Consider the following 19605-nt stretch of genomic DNA (forward strand, 5'->3'; position numbering starts at 1 on the left):
TTAAAATCTCGACCTCATTTACCGACGACGACGCGTATGAAAAGGGCACAAAATGTAACTTAGGTTGATGTGCGATCGTCGAGACCCTCTTTAGTGGTATAACTCTCGGTTTGATCGTCTTGAATTTTTTATCATGATCACTTAATAACTCGGCTTTTCTTATTTTCTTGTTTTTTTCCCCAAAATCTAAAAATATTCTTTTATTCACTTAAGGAATAAAAAAACAACCATTTTATCCTTTAATATCACTTAAGGAATTGTATTTACATTTATTAATTAAATAATTATAAATTCTATCAAAATTAATGGAGCACATCTAGGGTAACGGCCCACGAAAAAATGATGTGTTAGTAGTTTTAATATTTGTTTTAATTATGTCGAAAAAAACAGCATTAAATCATGTAACTTTTCGTACGTTCTAAGTGATACAACCGACTTAGTTTAAGAGCATAAATTATTTTCAAAAAATAAAAGTTAAAATAATCTTAACATATTACGATTTAGAAAATATGTGTATTAAGACAAAAAATTTCATTCTATTTCAATATTTATTTAATTAATTTAAATTTAGTTTAGCTAAATTTAAATTTGATGAAGAAAATTAGCTGGTTTGCCCGAGAGGTTAAGGGGGAAGACTTAAGATCTTCTGCACAGAAGTGCGCATGGGTTCGAACCCCATAGCCAGCATTAGGACAAAACAAGTTGAAAAGATGTGTGTTGGTGTACGTGGAGACCGTCTTTATTTAAAAATATTTTTTTCTTTAAAGTATTATTTTTAGTTTTTAATTTATAAAAAGTATTGATAAAAAGCTAAGAAAAAGTCAACGGCACACATCTAGTGTAGTGGTATCATAGTACCCTCTCGTGCTACTGACTAGGGTTCCATTCCCCGAATGTGCATTTTTCAAGCTTACTTGTAGGTCAGTTGTCTAATGACTTGGACGAAAGTGCATCTAGAAGCACCCCTAATGGGTGACTTAACCTCTTATGATAGTAATGAAGATGCTTAGACTTATGGGTCTGATAGGGTTATAGATTGACAAAACCATAGAATTGACTAACTTTATGGTCCAACTAAAACGCACATTACTTCCAACTTGGATGTGCACATCTAGTGTAGTGGTATCATAGTACCCTCCCACCGTACTAACCGAGGTTCGACTGCTTGGATGTGCAATTTTGAAGCCTACTTGTAGGTCAATCGTCTAATGACTTAGAATCTAAGTTCCTAGCCTACTTGTACCTTTGTCATAACTTAGAAGTTCCTTGAGAAGCCTTTTATAATAATAGAGTAGCGAAGAGGCTTAGAGTTATGGGCACAGAACTTTATGGTCTAACTAAAACACACCGTACTTCCTACCTGGATGTGCACATCTAGTGTGTAGTGGTATCGTGGCTAAGTTTCTTGAGAAGCCTTTAATAATAATAGTAGCAAAGAGGCTTAGAGTTATAGGCGCAGGGCTAGATCGACCAAGCCAAAGAATTGGCTAACTATATATTCCAACTAAAACACACCGTACTTCCCACCTAGATTTGCACATCTAGTGTGTAGTGGTATCATAGTACCCTCCCACTGTACCAACCGAGGTTCGATTATGAGCATTTTTCAAACTTACTTGTACGTCAATCGTCTAATGACTTAGATGAAATGAAGAGATTAGAATTCAGACCCCAAGGCGCTAGTCTCTCGTGCTAGACTCTTTCTATATGTACATGAAATAGGACACAAGCAAAAATTAAGAAGAAAAGAAAAATCGTGAAGCATTGAATTAATGACTTGACAATGCTAGACCCTAGCGTGAAACCCTAATTGAGTTATTTCTAAAAATCGACGAAAATATCATGATTTTGAAAAGTTACAATGACAGTTAAAATTTGATTATTTTGAAATAGATGAAAAATAAAAGCGCACAATAATAATAATAATAATAATAATAATAATAATAATAATAATAATAATAATAATAATAATAATAATAATAATAGTTTCCCTCTCGGCCATTTTTGCAATATTTTTCATAGGTTACAATTAGCAAAACTTTGGCCTAATTTCTCATGTTACACTCTTTCTATATATACAATAAAAAAAAAAAATTAAGAAAAAATGAACCTTTTACCGTTGAACTATTGACCTAACAATGCAAAACCATAACATGAAAACCCTAACCGAGTCATTTTGAAAAGTTACCGTAAAAAAATTATAATTTGATGATTTTGAAGCATATGAGAAGCAAATGCACAAAAAAATGATTTACATGTCGGGTCATTTTTGAGATATTTTTCGATAGATTATAATTGGCGAAACTTTGACGCGATTTTAAACCGTTATGAAAACCTAATTTCTTGTGGTACACTCTTTCTATATATATACACGAGAAATAGTACTAAAGCAAAAATTAAAAAGAAAAGATCCCTCTAGCATTCAACTAATGACCTTACCATGTGAAACCTTATTGCAAAAACCATAATTGTATTATTACCAAAAATATACGAAGAATTGAGTTCCGAGCAATATTTTTATTAGTTATTGTGACAAAAGTTCAAATTTGATGATTTTGGAACATATAATAAGTNAAAAAAAAAAAAAATCACCGTCGAGCTACTTTTGAAATATTTTTCGTCATGTTATGATTTTAAGTTTTAAGTAGTTCCAGATACCTCATTTCTCGTGTTGAACTCTTTTATATGTAGAAGAAATAGTACTCAATAAAAAATTAAGAAGTGGTAACAACCAATTGAACCGTAACTGCAACATTTCCAAAAATCGACGAAAAAAAACTAAGTTTCAATCAATAATTTAAAAAGTTACCGTGACAAGTTAAAATTTTATGATTTTAAAACATACCCGAATTAATCACACCTAAGAAAAACAGAAAATTACCAATCATGCAATTTTTGCGATGTTTTTCTTACGTTAGATTCTATGTGTATATATATGTATATATAATATACAAATACAAAAGAAATAGTACTAAAACAAAAATTAAAAAGTCTAAGTTAAACCCTAATCACTTTATTTCCAAAAAATCAATAAAGAAATAATGACTTAACAAATCACACCATTTCCAAAATTCGATGAAAAAAAACTAAATTTTAGTCTATTTTGAAAAATTATAGTATCATTATTTCCTCGCAAAACCTTATGAAACATTTTTTCGATATTTTTCATTAGGTTACAATTGTGTTAACTTATCTATTTCCTCACAAAACCTTATGAAATGAGATTAAAACAAATGGGACAGCAAAATTAAAGATAATGCAAGTTGCATGCTTAATGTTCATATGATAGAACACATAGCAGCCAATGAATATAAGATCAACTATAACTAACGACAGCCAACACTAGCCCGCAATCTTGAACGCCTGAGATATCGGTATCAATCGTATTCGTCGTACCCATAATCATGTTCATAGCTGTATGGTTCTTCCATATTCTCATAATAGAGACCAGAACCATATGTACCATCACCATCATAATCATTCTCCTGTTCCTGTTCACCATGTTTGAGCTCTGTGGATTCAAATTCTTTGGTTTCATCTTTTGTCTTGTCGGTCTCTCCAGCCTCTTCTGTGCGTTTCTTCTTCGCCGAAAGCTCTGTACCAGCCTGCAATGTAGATCACAGTACAATATCAATTAATGAAGAAATCCATAGCCATGACAAGAAAGTTATTATGATAGAGAATTGCCTTGTTTTACTGAAGAATTTACTAAAAGTTCCATGTTTGGAAATCAGCAATAAGAACACTAAACCTCAAGATGAAAGATATTTAGCCTAATTCACAAAAAAATATATGTATAGAGCAAGTCTGTGATTTCCTCATTTGTTCGGGTGATGATGAACAAACATGTTACCATTTTTTTTTNTTTTTTTTTTTTTTTTTTTTGTTTTTTTTTTTTGTTTTGTTGGGATAGAGGGAGTAGTGTAAGCTTGGATAATTATTACTTCACAAAATTCGCTAGAGAAAAGGTTTTGTTCGTTTTTTTTTTTTTAGTTTAACATGTGGAGTTGAGAGAATTGAACTTCTTGGTCAAAGACATATCTAAACAAGTTGAGTTACGCTCAGGTTAGTAGATATTTTGTGCCGCCTAGAGGACGTGGAAGAGGAAGATGAAGAAGGAGACGACTCCCTATTAGAGGTACAGGAAGAGGTGAGGCTAAAGAGAGCCTATCTCGAGAAGGATCAGTAACTAGGACGGAATTGAACCTCTTGGTCAAGAACATATATCTAAACAAGTTGAGTTACGCTTAGGAATGTCACAACTCCTCTTTAGTTTTATTCCCGTTTCCCTCTTCTTACCGTGTTTGTTCATTGTTTATGTAATATATTAAATTGTAATGTGGAAAACCCATGTTGGAAGAATGCAGACCAAATGTATGTATGTATATATATTTTGACTATTAGTGAAATAAAAAGGTGCAATATAAACATACAGATTCGTCGAAGAGTTTGTCGAGCACATCATAGTTGATTTTCGAGCTGAGTCTCTGCACAGAAATAGCAAAGAAAACACCACTTTCAATTAAATCAGAACAAACTCTGCCAATGTTCTGATAAGCTAAGAACTAAGAAATGAATTTATGATTTGAAGTAAGACCTTTTTATTTAACATTTGTCGGGTGGCTTCTGCTGCTGTTTGTGCAGGGGACACATTTTTGGCATCTGCAGCTCGTTTTCGTTGTCTTTCCTGCAAATAAGAATCAAGAATCAAAATAAAAACTCTGGCTAAGAGATTAAGACAAGAGAACAAAGATGCAATGTCCTCTTCTATATTAAAAAAATCAGTAGGAGTACAAAGATGAATAAGTGAATGGCAAACGTGAGAGAAATAAAGACAGAAACCTTTCTAGATTTTGCAACAGCAGCGGCTGCAGCATCTGCAAGATCCTTTGCAGCCTTCATATCTTCTGAACAATTTTCGAAATTGGCCTCATAAGCCTTCTTCGCAGCAGCAGCAGCTGCTTCCTTAACTGCTTGTTCCTGTAAAAAGTATGAATAGGCTACAGATATCAACAACGAATTGGCTTGTAATGAATGAAAATATGTACCTCAAGATACTCCCGGTTCATCTCTTCCCAAATTATCTTTTTGTAATGTTTCTCCTCCTCATTGTGAAGATAACCGTCAACCTATGCAATATATTGTCATTTGAGTGCTAATCCATTAAGTCTTATAATGAAGACAAAAATATTGAAAAATTCAATACATATAAGATCAGTTATTTCAAGAGGACACAAAATTGAACAGTATGTATACATCATAATCAAGTGTGCTTGTGGGCACTCAATATTCAATTCTTGTGGAATAAGGAAGAAAGTATCCACCAAAAAGCAAAACCCTTATATGCCCCCCAGAACTTCCAAGTATCGACTTAACCCAGAAAAATCCAAGCACTGAAAAAGTTGTCCCACACACAGAATCTGAAAAGAAAATGTCTAGCAACTACAACAGAATTATAGAAACAGATAAGAAACAGATAACCTTTCGTTCCTATAAAAAAGTATTCCAATCTAAGTTAAACAAAATGATAGAATGATAGATCAAGTTAATTAAGATAAAAGATCATAGGTAATGTTGACAGGAAAGTCTTAACATAGATAGATACACCTGATCTCCAAATGAAGAATTAAAATGTAAAGTAAAACTATAGCATCACAATATAGTGCATCCACAGGCACATTTTCTTGCATTTCCTTCTACATTGCGCATAGAGTGCTAGGTATTGAGTCGGCGCGATGGATAATATATAATAAGCTTCAATTTTCACAAACAGGCACTCGGAGTTGCCACGAATGACACTCATTCCTCTAGAAAGTAGTTACGTTTTAATTTTTTGGTCTATAAACTAAGGTACATTTTTTTCCAACCTTCTATGCAGATATTGATAGCAAATGAACTTTAATAAAATAAAATAAAAGAAGAAAGAAAGAAACCTCAATATCATCAATATCAGACCAACTTTCTGATTCATCTGAAGCACAGGTTCTCAGGCCATCATCTCCAAGTTTATTAACACCATCATCAAGTTCCGTTTGCTCATCTGCAGCTCCTGAATTATCAATTTTTCAAGTAACATTTTACACTCAGACAACGAGAAAAGGATTATAGGAACAAACAAACAACAGCACTTCTTAATGATTTTCTTAGCTACTCTGGTCTTAATCTCCTCGTTTTAATTAGGAAATCTATTGAATCAGTTTTGTCCAATTGGAGAAGTCTTCTGCAACTCTTTTGGCTTGGGTTTTTTTTTTATCACTTTGGTAAATTACATACATGACTGAAATTGAAAACAACTGTCAACGCATCATGAAGTTGAGCTTTGCATCTTACCTTTTGCTGCTTCAGCTTCTTCTTTAGAACTAACAGTTTTTGATGCATCTGCTGCATGTAAATTGTCCAATTCTTTTTCAATCTATAAAAGAACAACATTGAAGAGAGATGTAAATGGGTGGAATCTCAACGAGTATATCTAACCAAAGAACCATGTTTCCATAACATCACCGATTCAAATTACATGCATACTTTGAAGATCAGAACTAAAGTGAGTTCTTTTACAATTATGAAACTTCGTACTAGCTTTCATTTCATTTTATGTAATTCTATTGTAATACCCCAATTTTCAGTTTCTACTCTTGTGTTTGTAGTGCACCTCATTCACTTCCTCATTCACTTTAATTAAAAATAAAATAAAAATAAAAACCTTTTTTGGCTCTTATGTCAAGCTCGCACTTAGCAGCTTGATTGTAAACATAATTTGCCTTTGCTTACTTTTGATAGGGGGACAATCTACTCTCTTTCGGTGCAACTGCAACACAACCCACTAACTTAGACCTTCACGTGCCACCTCCAAACCTCACTCAGTACTTGCCTTACCCACTGGTCAATTGATATTGATGCACCTTGCTTGGTGGGTTCACAAGCCTACCATTAAATATCTTCTAGTGGCACCACTAATAAGATGCAATTTATTTAAAAATAAAGCCCACTTACAATCTTTGTAGTCTTAAAACTTCCAAGGATAAGCCAAAGTGAGCATAGCTCAAGGTAATTGACATGTGTTCTTGTCCTTAGAGACAGAGGTTCAAAATCATCATACCCTACTTGTTCTACTTGAGAAAAAAAATCCGAAAATATGGTCGATCAATTTTAAAACGAAGAAATATCTAAATTTAAATTCATATTTAAGTGATTTACTCTTAGTCTAAAAGGCTAAGTTATTGAGATAGAATTAATTTATTCAAGCAAACTTTTTAAAAATATTTATTCACCAAAATTTACCAATAGCACTAGAGTCATTAGGACCTTCTGAAGTAAGAAAATCATTCATAATTCTTGATGATGAAACAGAAGAAAAAGAAGGGAAAAAAAGGAGGGAGAGAGAGAGAGAGAGAATTCTGTTAAAGAAAACATTACATTGTTGCATGGGTTTAGTCCTTGTGAAAATTTGCCAATAGCACTAGAGTCATTAGAACCCTCCTCAGCCATTTCTTTTGCGAGTCTTTCTCTCTCAGCAGTTTGAAATGCTGGAGGATCTGCTCCCCCATCAAGTCCTCCGGAAAGCTCAACAAACTGCACCAAATTAGCTAGATCTTAAGAAGTACAATTTACGTATCACTTTTTTACAGGATGGGAAAAAGAGGAAACTCACATCATCATAACAAATTCTACAAAGGCCAAGAGCATATGGCTTTGTGGTGTCATTCTTATGCACGCAAAGTACTTCATCACTCGATGAATTCAAGCCATTTTTGGATCCATCAGTGCGCTCAGAGTTGCTTGCCTTGGCCTTGTCTGCCATGACAATAAATTCCTCCAACTAAACAAGGAAATAATCAAGGAGTCCTTATCAATACTCAGGTTTATACCCTAGTTTGAAAATAAAAGACATGCAGAATAAATTTACGAGCTTAGAATATAATTGGGTATTTTATTAACTATTGGCATCAGCAAAAACATGTTTGGCAATACAACCAACTCTAGTGTTCTTTTTTCTTTGAAATATCAGGCATTTCCAGATGGAAGATATTCCCCAAGATCAACGTGCATGAAAAGGCTTGAACAAGAATAAAATAACATACATTTCCATATATAGATAAATAATAGTATAAACAAAAATACATAATAAAAATTTCATCATGTTGAGCTAGCAGTAGAGACATTTTTTTCCGTTACAAATAATTCTTTATCCATTTTCAAAATATAAACATAAATAACTTAACTAATTTCAATGGAGTAGAAAAGATCAGACTCCTGTTTGACAGCATAAGAAAGGTAAGACTTAAGAGTGAAATGAACTGGGAAGCAGTAACTAAACATACATTGCATCAAGAATCTCCATAAAGTACTTTATCACACAAAACTAAACCACTTCTTCACAACCACAATCCCATATATCCTCAACTACACGAAGTTAAAGAATCTTAGCTTCACGTCAAATGCATTACAAGTTTCTCTCAAGTAAAACAGAACTTCACAAGAAAATAAGATCAACAAAAAGGATATTGATGACTATAAATAGTGTAATGCTAGCATCAATGATAACATGTATTAAACAATAATACACCACGTGATAGTAAAGACCATCTCAAAGCAAATCAGTTACCGTTAAGCTGCCAGATTCTGTATTCTCGAACTCAATTAACCGCTTTGTCAATGTTGCATCACAAATATGCACAATCTTTATCTGAAATAAATTTAGGACAACATATATAAGACTGCAACAAATAATATATCAAAATAAGAAAAAAATTACAATGTTAATTAACCAGGGATATTTTAATTTTGACGTAAGAATGAGAAGTTTGTTTCTGGTTAAAAATGATTAGAACGCAATAAATAATTTACAGTCTAAATTGCAGATTCAACATGCATTTTATCATATAACTAGGTTGTTTCTGTTGGTCAGTTAAAATAGAACTGAGCAATGTCTAACAACTAGACCCAATTCTTTTGTTAAGCATCGACAAAGTGGCAACTTCAAGTAAGCTGTTGAATCTCTCGGTATGGCCATCCATCGAGGATGGTAACTCAAAGATATACTTAGACTGGGCTCAAGAGCAAAAATGGCCTCGTCCAGAAAGTACCCATAAATCAGTTATCTCTAGAATTGACAATACTTGAGGGAACTCCGAAAATATTCACAACATGCTTGAAGAAAAGCTGAGTTGTGGGGTTGTTTGAAGTTTATTTCTTTTCCTATTTTTGCCAACAAAATCAAAATGTGAAACATCTTAGACTCGATAAAAACTTGGAACTTGATACTTGATAACTCAGGAGCTTCATCATTAGGTAGGGGAGAAAATACTTGATACTCTCTATAAAAAAAAAAAAAAAATGTCATGGCTTTCCAACTTTCTTTATTAGTGGGAAGTATGACAATGTTTAACTTCTTTACATTGCCTTGGAGTCTCATAATTTCAGCAAAGACACCTTTCGGTTCCTAATATTTTGTGCCCAAAACAACTAACTGAACTACCAACTCCTAGAAACCTTGTGTGAAAGAAGGCTAAGAACTAAATCCGAAATGGCATCCAACGGCCAAACCAACTTCTTTTTTAAGAAGACAATAGTGTAGGTAGTTGGTGAACCTCTTTCCGATCAACAAAAAACTATGTTCAACAAGTTCAAGAAACCCTACAAACAAAAAAAACTAGGTCATTATTTTAGTCTTTTTCCAAGAAGTATTGTAGTTGTATTAATTAGTGGAGTTTTCTTGTTAAAGACAGCATTGCTCATTGTTTCATGATAGCACTAATTTCTATCATTCTTTGAGATAATTCAGTAATTTTTGGGAAGTTCAGGAAGTTTTTTGTTATTATTATTATTATTATTATTTTGGTCTTTCAAGGCATTGAAATTTCCATTGACATGATTTTGTAACAAAAATTTTAAATATACAATGAACATTGCTGAAGATTGACATGAATCCTAGACAATAGAACCAGAAAATACTACAACAAAAGGTAAGAGAAATATTCGTTCCTTATTTGATAAGTAAAAGATAAGGAAAAAAGCACAATCTATTTGGTAACCTTTCAAGTTGAAAAACAATGTTCCTCATCAAAAAGAAGTACAAAAGGAAATATTAACACTGAACAATCAACATTACTTACAATGTCAGACTTGGAACACTTGACACCATGAGAAAGTGCAGATACGTATAAAGCCGCACCACATAGGCCACTAGGCTTTCTCCCAGTCTGAAAGAACCGTTAGGACCCAAAATCAACTTCAAAAAGAACCAACAAGAAGTTGATAGAAAATATGGTGGTCCCCATACCAGACCTGCATCCAATCACGCTTCATGCTGGTTATAATCTTCAATGCAGTTCTGGAAACCTCCTTTTTCATTCCATCGTCCTTTGTTCCTCCAAGCAAACCTAGGAACAATTTTGGTTATGACATCTCAGTACTCAAAATGTTAAATCTAAAATGAGCTAAAATGGGATACAAATACACATAGCATTACATGTTAATTTCTGAAAAAAAAGGTATGAGGCGGACACATTGGGCACGCATGATTTTTTAAATATATTTAAATATCTAGGACTTGAAAATATATTAAACATGTAAATTTAACATCAAAACAACCAAAATAGTGAAAAATAAATTTAATAAAAAATTATATGCCGTCAAAAATAAGATAATCAAGCAAAAAAAAAGTGATAAACCTTGGCAAATTGGTTCACTAATAGTAAAAACCAAGTAAAAGTGGAGATTCAAACACATCACTAGTCCAAGGTTTGCATAAATCAACAACCCCCACGTTTTGTATCAAGAAGCACGTTTACAAGCTATTGACATTTCCACTAAAGCCTATGGAGCTGAAAATCTAAATTGTCTTGATCAATATAGTTTTTACCATTGCTCATTTTCTTTTATACATCAATAGTTTCTTCTATTTATTAGGTTGTATTCTTCCTTTTTAATGTATGAAAGCAACTAGAGTCTGCCTTTTCTTCACACAAGAAAAAGCCATATAAACTTGCAACTCAAGTGACATGAAAAACTTACATTGAGTAAATTTATCGATAAAAAGGGAAGGATCAACTGGCTTTTGAACAATAGGGTGCTCTTCAAGTCTCAGCACTTTACAAAGTTGCAAAAATACAGCGCCCAACACATAGCTGCAAAAAACTTCAAAGGTGTAACGATGCTAATATATATAAAAATAAAATAAAAAATAATTATGAAAAAACCAACAAATCAAAATACATATACTAAGGGAAGAGAAACCTTACACATTTATCCTCAAATAATTTGAAAAGTCAATTAGAAGATATGGTTTATTCTTTTCCCTACATAACAAAATAAAAGTTTGATATTAGTGCATCATTCATCATAATCATTCAACAAAATTTTGGTCCACCAAGATACATGCATGTGTCCATGCACATCTATAGGGAGAGCTGATAAACAATGTGCATTTATGAACAAGGGTCTCAATAGAAATATTCCAAAATGTCCACTGAAACACAATATCCAGATGCAAAGTGGGTGGTAGACCAATGGTTTGCCTAGGGCTTCAATTCTAATGAAATCCTAACGAAACAACGTTTTGGCATCAAATCAACGATAAAGTGCAACCAAAAACTGATAAATGGAAGACCCTTGTCCCAAAACAGGCTAAGTTGACACTTACCAACTCAATCTTCACCTCCTTCCTCGCTTATATTTTTCATGGATGTAAAAATTTAGTTTCCTTTTTCTTATAGGTAACAATTTAGTATTTGAACTTTAATCCATAACAATTTAGTACTTGTAGCTTAAAATTTGTTACGATTAACTCCCTTCACAGTATGTCATGATTTAGTCCCACCTATTTAAAATTTTAAAAAATTTAGTCCCTCATGAAAAAATTCATAGAGTTGAAGTACCTTATCTTTTACTTGATTTTAGTCCCTCTAATTTAAAAAACACATCAGATCCCAAGTGATTTATCAATCTATAAACACCACAAACCCTGCTACAATTTAGAATTTTCATAGTAGAGATTATATTGTTACAAAATTTAAATTAAAGGGGACTAAATCATTCCAGATTTTAACCAAAAGAACTAACTTGTTATTTACTAAAGTTGAAGGACTAAATTAAACTACAAGAATTAAATGATTACACATTAAATTTCAAATACTTAATTGAAGTTCTTGAATTAAACCATTACTTCAATGAAAGTACGAAGAAAAATATGTTCTTTAACCTTTTTTTAATCAAAAGACCATATATTTAGTAGATAAAAGAAAAAAATTGGTCGAGGAGCCCTGACCAAGAACAACTATTACATAAACACCTTCCAATCTAGATTGATCCAAGAAAAAGGAAAATTGTCAAACAAAACTTTATGTTGGTCATCAAGCATGTGATTGTAACTAGTACATCTCTATACCTTAAGTCTAGTAGTGAGAAAAATGAGGCAATCCCTCAAGATAAGTTTCCCAACTAAGCTTCACCATCATTGACTTCAGTACGCAAAAATCTTCAACTAAAACAGTTCGCCACAAATCTTTTACTTTGGATTTTCACCAACCTCTCCAACTCGCATTAGAGGGAGAGAGGAAACTCTTTTACTAAATTTAGTTTCTTATGCTCGAACTGTAAGTAGATTCAACAACTACAAATAAGGGAAGGGTAGCAATGAGGTAAATAATGATCGTGAAAGCTTAGTGACGAGCTTGGCTCAAAGGAGCTTTTGGATTCTTCAAAATACCTAGGTCACTATCATTTTTCATTTTTGACAAAGAACTTAGACAGTATCATTTTTCTTGTATTCTCTTATAATGGTAGTTGCGAAACCGGGATCTATTCACATCCTTACGAAATACGTTAACACAGTGCAGAATGCCTATTTCAAAGGTGGGCATAGTAAGATAACTACATTGGTCTAATAGTCAAAGGGATACAGTGCAAATCCAAATGTCATTCGATCATGGGTTCAAACCACATAGCCACCTATTTAAATGTTTGGATGAATGTTTCGAGGCCAATTATTATAAATCCTAAGAAGGTTTCTCATAAAACTTGTGCATAAATTGACTTGGACACTCGCAACTATCTAAGAAATAAAGAACACAATGACACATGGGAATGGATATAATGGGTGGCAGTAATTATGAACAGAAAATAACTTTTTGTGGAAAGCAATCGAACAACATACTAAGAAAAGAGGTTCAAATAGATAATCCCAATGAGATTATATCATTCAGAAGCATAGCCTTTTCATTTCCTGACAAGCTTCTTGGGGGTATCAAAAGAACTTGTTCACAAAAAAAATCCTTGCATGGCCTCATATTATCAAATCTAAATTGTCATCAATGCAAAAAAAATAAAATATATGATCAGCTTGAATAGATGTCAGGAATAATTGTAATTCAGGGAAGGGGAATCTCATACCGACAAGCAATGTAAAGGCAAGCAGCTTGAACAAACTCTGTATTGCGTCCACGGGTAAAATTTCTCTCTAATGCAATCTTCAGTACAATTTAAAGGTGAAGAAACATCAATCCAATAAGTACATATGCACATATAAACATCACATACATAGGGCTCAGAGAAAAAGAAACCTTACTCTATAAAATGCCCCAGCTACACGAATTATTTCATCACTCTCACCCATGTTTAAGCCATTCCTCATATATCTCATATCATCAAAAGCTGATACAGGATAAGAAAGCTCAGATATACTTGGTTAATTTTGAAGAACCGAGGTCGTTTACACATGTTTATCATAAGAAGAGAAAGTAAGTCAAACAGCAAACCTCTACTTAACGTCCTTTCCCGTGAAGCAGAATAATTACTCTGAATAGATCTAACAAAATTTCCTGACAATTGACTCTGCAAAATTCATTCGGACATCAATATGAATATCTCACCAATACCACAATATCATAGGTGAGGGTTGACAATTTTATGCATAATAACAGTATAATATATCATTGACAAACAACATAGCTAGAATTTAAGTACCTGCCCTCCAGAATCCTTTGTAAAAGTAGGATCCTGAGAGAAATTGTAAAAATCCAACACCTTCCCACACATATCACAGTATCTATTAAACAAAGATACAAAAACACACAGAGAAAGCTAAGTAAGCATTGTCATATCATAAGCCAAATGTTCATAGATTAAATTTTAAAATAAATACTAACTGGAAACCGGCATTATCTCGAGACCCAGCAACATTTTTTACACAATTACTGCACCACACCATGTTGCAGTGTGTCACAATCACCTACAACGGTCGGAAAACTAAAAATTAATCAGTACAAACAACATAATAACAATCAAAAGAACGACGAATGATGCATAAATTGATCTTAAGAATCATGCATAAGAGAAAATCCAACCAAACTGAAAATTACAAAAAAACAAAAAAACTAGGTTTATGAATACAAACTGAAATTTCGAGTAAAGATTGTCTGACTGTCGAGTAAACAAAAAGGAGGAAGAAAAGTTTTGATTCTATTACGAAGTTGGTTGAATCGAAGAGACAAAACAGAAGAACGAAAAGAAAAACTATCTCATTGGAGCAGACCTCGACAGCGAGCGAGAGAGCGGAGAAGATGGGGGTTTGCGCGGCGGTGGCGGTGGCGGTGGCGGCGGCGGCGTGAGGTTGCAGGAGAGAGGGGGGATCGAAAGAGAAGAAAATCAAAACGGCGGGCGATGCCGGTGGGGAATTCAGTTAATGGATTTCAGTTAGTTTTTTCTTTTATATTCCAAATCAAACGCACGAACCCCACACTGACACTACCCACGTAATACTGCTTTCTTTTTAGGGTATCTTAATTAAAAAAATATTAATTTAATCTTAAAATATAAATTATATATATATTTTTTTTTTTATTTATTTATTTATTTATTTATTTATTTATTTATTTATTTATTTATTTATTTATTTATTTATTTATTTATTTATTCACGAGTAATAGTTAATACTCTGTTTCAAAAATATATATATTTTTGAATTTAAAATTTTAAAATATTTTTTACTGTTACTATCCTATTTAAAAAAATATCCATAATAAAAAATATCCATAAACAAGTTCAAAAAATAATATTCAAAAAAATTGATTTCAAATTTGTCGGCCACTGAGCACATTTGTTATAAAAAACTAGGCTTAATTTCATAAATTAGGTAAAAGTCAAATGGTCAATTTGAATCATCTTTTGTTGGGAGACTATAAATACTTACCATATGTTAGGTAAAATTCAGATTCGTGGATGAATGTCAGATCTCAAATTGAGACGTTTCATTCTTGTGGTAGAATTGCACCTGAGTCATTCAATCAAGCATTGATCAAGTTAGACTGTAGAGTGACTCAATTTAGAACAAGGTTCTAAATCTTGCTTCCAAATCTTCGATCGTCTTGGTTGATCCAAATTTCGTATAAGCAGGTGTTAATTACTTTTATTCAAGAGTGGTTGCTAAACAAAAGTTTGGATAGTTGGGCTCAGAATTAGGGTTGCCTTATCCGATTATTTACAAATGTTTGAATGTTATTTTAAAAAATTCATGAATATTTTTGAAATATTGTTAAAAATACTTTTGAAATTAAAATATATATATATATATATATATAGAGGTGTTTTTAAAAAATAAAAAAAATAAAAATAAAAAAACTTTTTTTTTTTTTTTTAAGTTCAAGAATATTGTTTAAACTTTGGAAACTTTAACGGTATTTTTAGGCAACGCATAAAGTTTATGTGTGTTTTTAGACGAAGTTTGACAATAATCTCGAGTTTAGCATCACAAGGGAATCTTATTCGGTAGAAGTATTTATATGGCTTAAGAACACGACCAATCTGAATTACCCAACCCAAATCATAAAAGTACGGTTGAGTTGGGTTGGATTTCATTTTTGGTTTTGGTTAGGTTGAATTTTATAGAAAACCGAAAATTTAAGTCAATTTGTGGGCTGACGTTTTTTTTTTTTTATGGAAACTAGAATTACAACTCAAACGTACCCTACCATACTTTTAATCGATGTCAGTCTTACGTACCTTATTATACTACCCAACCCAAATCATAAATGTACGGCTGGGTATAGCTGATGTTTGTAATCGATGTTAGTGATCATGCATTGTAAATCGTGCATATTTGATATTTGAGTTTTATAAGATTTTAATTATTAATATAACATCATGATTTTTTTAAATAATTAAAAAAAATAACACAATAACCCGACTTAACTCAATTTGGGTTGGGTTGTGAATCATATTCGAATTGCTCGTGTCACCAACCCAACTAACCCAAAAGATCAAGCTGGTCGTAAAGATTTTTTCAATCTGATTCGTGTTTACGCCTATTATTGTGTTCGTGTGAATCTCATCCTAAATTGTAACCAATCAAGATATATATATATATATACTCCGTCGCCCGAAAACCTACGAGTTTTTCGGTGACCACCGGAAATTTCACTATGGTCTTAGATTAGAATAGGTTGTTTTGCATTTCATCATTTTAAATTATGTTGTATTCATTTTTTTATTTTCTCTAAATTTCAGTATTCTGTATTCAAATGTTTTATATGTTATTGACATTTATACTCTAGATGATGTTTTCTTTTAAGAGTTATATTCAACATTCTAGAAAAACATGAGACATTAGTAGCGATTCTGAGTAAGTAGAAATTTAGAGTCGTTACATAAATAATGGGATCTTTCTGTAGCTCAAGTGTCAACTTCTCCCTACTCAAGGTTATATACTGTAAGCCGTTGTTATTTCTCTCTTCCTTGCTTATATAACGTCTCTTTCAAAAATCTCTCTCTGCCCTCATTTTATAAAACCTTCTCTTAAAACTGAGGCCTCTTAACGAACTGGCTTAGCTCACTTGTCGTTGGAAAGTGAGTACCGCACAATCGCAAGTCCGTTGTCATTAAAAGTACCTGTAGGTAGAGATGTCCATCTTACCGGGAGTCGAAGCCTCAGGAGACCCCGGAAGAATATACCTATAGGTATAATAGTGATGCTAATTTTCTAGTAATTAATTTTCATTAATTTTTCATCCCTATTAAAATTATAAATAAAATTTATAACATAATTATATTAAATAAACTAACAAAAAATTTAATATAAAAAAAAATTAATATTTAAAATTCAAGAGTCTAAAATCTTTTAAGTTATAATTTAAAGATTAAATGGAAAATAAAATCAAAATTCAAGAATAAAAATTTAATATAAAAAAAATGTAAATAAAAATTATACTCAAAACTTATAGAAAGAGAGATATTTTTCTTCCAAATATGGAAGATTTTAAAATCAAAGTTTGGCATCCCAAGACAATTTGAAAGTGTCGATCTCACGACCCGATCTTCGAGGCTTTGAAAAATCAGATCGTGACAAAGAGAAGAGAATCGAGATAAAATATAAAAAAACAAATAAAAATACGGTAAAATTACGAGTGATTTAAAATCAAACAATACCATTGGCACAATCTAAAATAGGTATTCTATGAGTTATTTACAAATGGAGAACGAAGGTAGGAAAAATATCAATACAAACAGCAATACAAAACGAAATACAAAGTAGATGCCCCGGGTTGACACCTGTGATGTCCCACATTGGTTGGGGAGAACAAATTACCATTTATGTGGAAACCTTCTCCTAGCAGAGGCGTTTTAAATCCTTGAGGGAAAGCCCCGAAAGGGAAAGCCCCGAAAGGGAAAGCCCAAAGAGGACAATATCTGCTAGCGGTGGATTTGGGTCGTTACAAATGGTATCAGAGCCAAACACCGGACGATGTGCCAGCCTTCTCGCTGTTCCTCGAAGGGGGGTAGACACGAGGCGGTGTGCCAGTAAGGACGCTGGGCCCCAAAGGGGGTGGATTTGAGGGCAGTCCCACATCGATTGGAGGAAGGAAAGAGTGCCAGCGAGGACGCTGGGCCCCGAAGGGGGGTGGATTGTGATGTCCCACATTGGTTGGGGAGGAGAACAAATCACCATTTATAAGGGTGTGAAAACCTTCCCCTATCAGACGCGTTTTAAAGCCTTGAGGGGAAGCCCGAAAGGGAAAGCCCAAAGAGGACAATATCTGCAAGCGGTGGATCTGGGTCGTTACAACACCTCTCTGCAACAGCACAGCTCCCGAGCACCTCCCCCTTGTCCGATACTTGAAAAAGGAAAGGAAAAAGGAATGAGTATAAAATACTCACTAAGCAACCAAGACAAGTTGAAAGTGGCGAGAAGTCGGGGTAGAAATCCTGATGCTTTAAACTTTTGTCTACATATTCGAAGCTATGCCGACGAAACGAGTTGCTTTGAAAAAGATATATGTGCACCAATGTTTATCATGTGGAGGGAAGGTAAGGCCGACTTAGTGGGAGGCTATGAATCGTTAGTTAGTTTATTGGGTTTGGAGTATGAGTTAAACACACTTCAAGTAACTCCGTAGATAGTTTGTATTGCTAGAGACGGTTTATGTGCTTTAGGCTTACTTTAAGATACTTGTATACGTTCGGGTGGTTGGTTATGAGCATTAGGCTCACCTGCAGAACGTTCATGTTCATTTTGGCCGTTGCGAGATTCTTAGGCACTTTTTAGACATCTCTAGGCTACTCTAAGTGCCTCTAATATACTTGCATAACACTTCTTTTGAAAAAAAGTGGGTGTATTTTCTTTCGCTAATAATCTAGTGGACGCCCTATTGAACAGGAGGTATTATTAACACCTTTAAATCTCTATGGGCTTGGAAGAACTATTCTCGACTTTTGAATCACTCAATTTTCTCCCGATTTAGAAATTTTCTGCAGAATTGTTGTTTTGGGAGGGAAGGAGATTCATTCAAATGGAAATTTGAGAAAGGAGGTGACACCGTCATGCTTCAGTAGAGACGCGTGTTGGCTAATGGGGAAGGAAGTGCAACTGGCGAGGTGCAGGATGTGCGTCGACATTTGATTGGTGCACGCGATCTCTAGAACAAACCAACCCGAGAACCATCCATCAATCAAATCCACGAGATGACCTGACACGCCTCAAACACATTGACTGCATGCGCCACGTGTCGTCATTTGGTATTTCATAGAAAACCAAACATTTGTAAAGCTCAAACACGCGTCGCAATGGACGTAAAGATGTACCACAACTTGACATGTGGCACGCTGTGAGCGTGCACATCCTTCTCTTAAGTGTGTGTGTACTTGCACGAAGCTGCATGCATGGGAGGTTTTTTTTGGGCGCGTGGATGTGGGTGCACAATGTGTAAGTCTTCCTTGTTATCCCGTTCGACCTCTGTTTAACTGTTTTCACTCCGATTTTGATACTAACCATAATTTTGTTTGAATTAAAACCTACCAAAAGAATTTTAGAAATTATAGAGCCTCCAACATGTGAAAAATCTAGTTTAAGAAGACACACATCATCTATGTAAGTAGCCACACAAAATTTAGATAACACTAGTAGAGATGCCTAGTGTCATAGTCATGCTTGTCCAAAGGCATGTCACCCATGGCCGCATGCCCGTGACACGTCGAAACCTTTGCCTTGTACTACTTTGTTGCTTTCTTTTACCGCTTTCATGTTGTATTATTTCTTTCTTGTTTTCTTTAAGAGTGACGTTTCGGCGATATCATGGCTACGCCTAGTAGACATGAAATGCCTCAAAATGTACTACA

General features: G+C 33.7%; 1 protein-coding gene and 1 non-coding gene across 3 annotated transcripts; one reads left to right on the plus strand and one right to left on the minus strand.

Moving 5' to 3' along the window:
- Nucleotides 1–604: 604 nt before the first annotated feature.
- TRNAL-UAA lies at nt 605–687 on the plus strand. Its single transcript has one exon. It is a non-coding gene; the product is annotated as a tRNA-Leu (tRNA).
- Nucleotides 688–3140: 2453 nt separating this feature from the next.
- LOC111779950 (transcription factor IIIB 90 kDa subunit-like) lies at nt 3141–14662 on the minus strand. Of its 2 annotated transcripts, none has more exons than XM_023660168.1 (20): nt 14531–14662; nt 14145–14227; nt 13963–14044; nt 13755–13830; nt 13565–13650; nt 13390–13466; nt 11241–11297; nt 11014–11126; nt 10285–10379; nt 10113–10199; nt 8603–8683; nt 7649–7816; nt 7414–7569; nt 6331–6412; nt 5934–6049; nt 5049–5129; nt 4843–4980; nt 4598–4687; nt 4434–4487; nt 3141–3605 (listed from the first exon to the last, which is right to left on the minus strand). In XM_023660168.1, exons 2-20 carry the CDS (start codon nt 14204–14206, stop codon nt 3378–3380), a joined length of 1929 nt encoding a protein of 642 aa, XP_023515936.1. In that variant the 5' UTR covers nt 14207–14227; nt 14531–14662; the 3' UTR covers nt 3141–3377. The 2 variants fall into 2 exon arrangements, with proteins under 2 accessions (XP_023515936.1, XP_023515937.1); XM_023660169.1 differs by having other exon boundaries at nt 14145–14244.
- Between the last annotated feature and the right edge of the window lie 4943 nt (nt 14663–19605).

This window comes from Cucurbita pepo, chromosome LG18, assembly GCF_002806865.2.
Source record: "Cucurbita pepo subsp. pepo cultivar mu-cu-16 chromosome LG18, ASM280686v2, whole genome shotgun sequence".
In the NCBI taxonomy this organism is placed as follows: domain Eukaryota; kingdom Viridiplantae; phylum Streptophyta; class Magnoliopsida; order Cucurbitales; family Cucurbitaceae; genus Cucurbita; species Cucurbita pepo.

Coding starts and splice junctions, on each gene's coding strand:
- LOC111779950 (XM_023660168.1), bottom strand. CDS start 14,206: ATGGTGTGGTGCAGTAATTGTGTAAAAAATGTTGCTGGGTCTCGAGAT. Junction 11,127..11,240: donor AATTATTTGAGGATAAATGT/GTAAGGTTTCTC, acceptor AGTTTTTTGCAG/CTATGTGTTGGGCGCTGTAT. Junction 5,130..5,933: donor CTGATATTGATGATATTGAG/GTTTCTTTCTTT, acceptor TATATTGCATAG/GTTGACGGTTATCTTCACAA.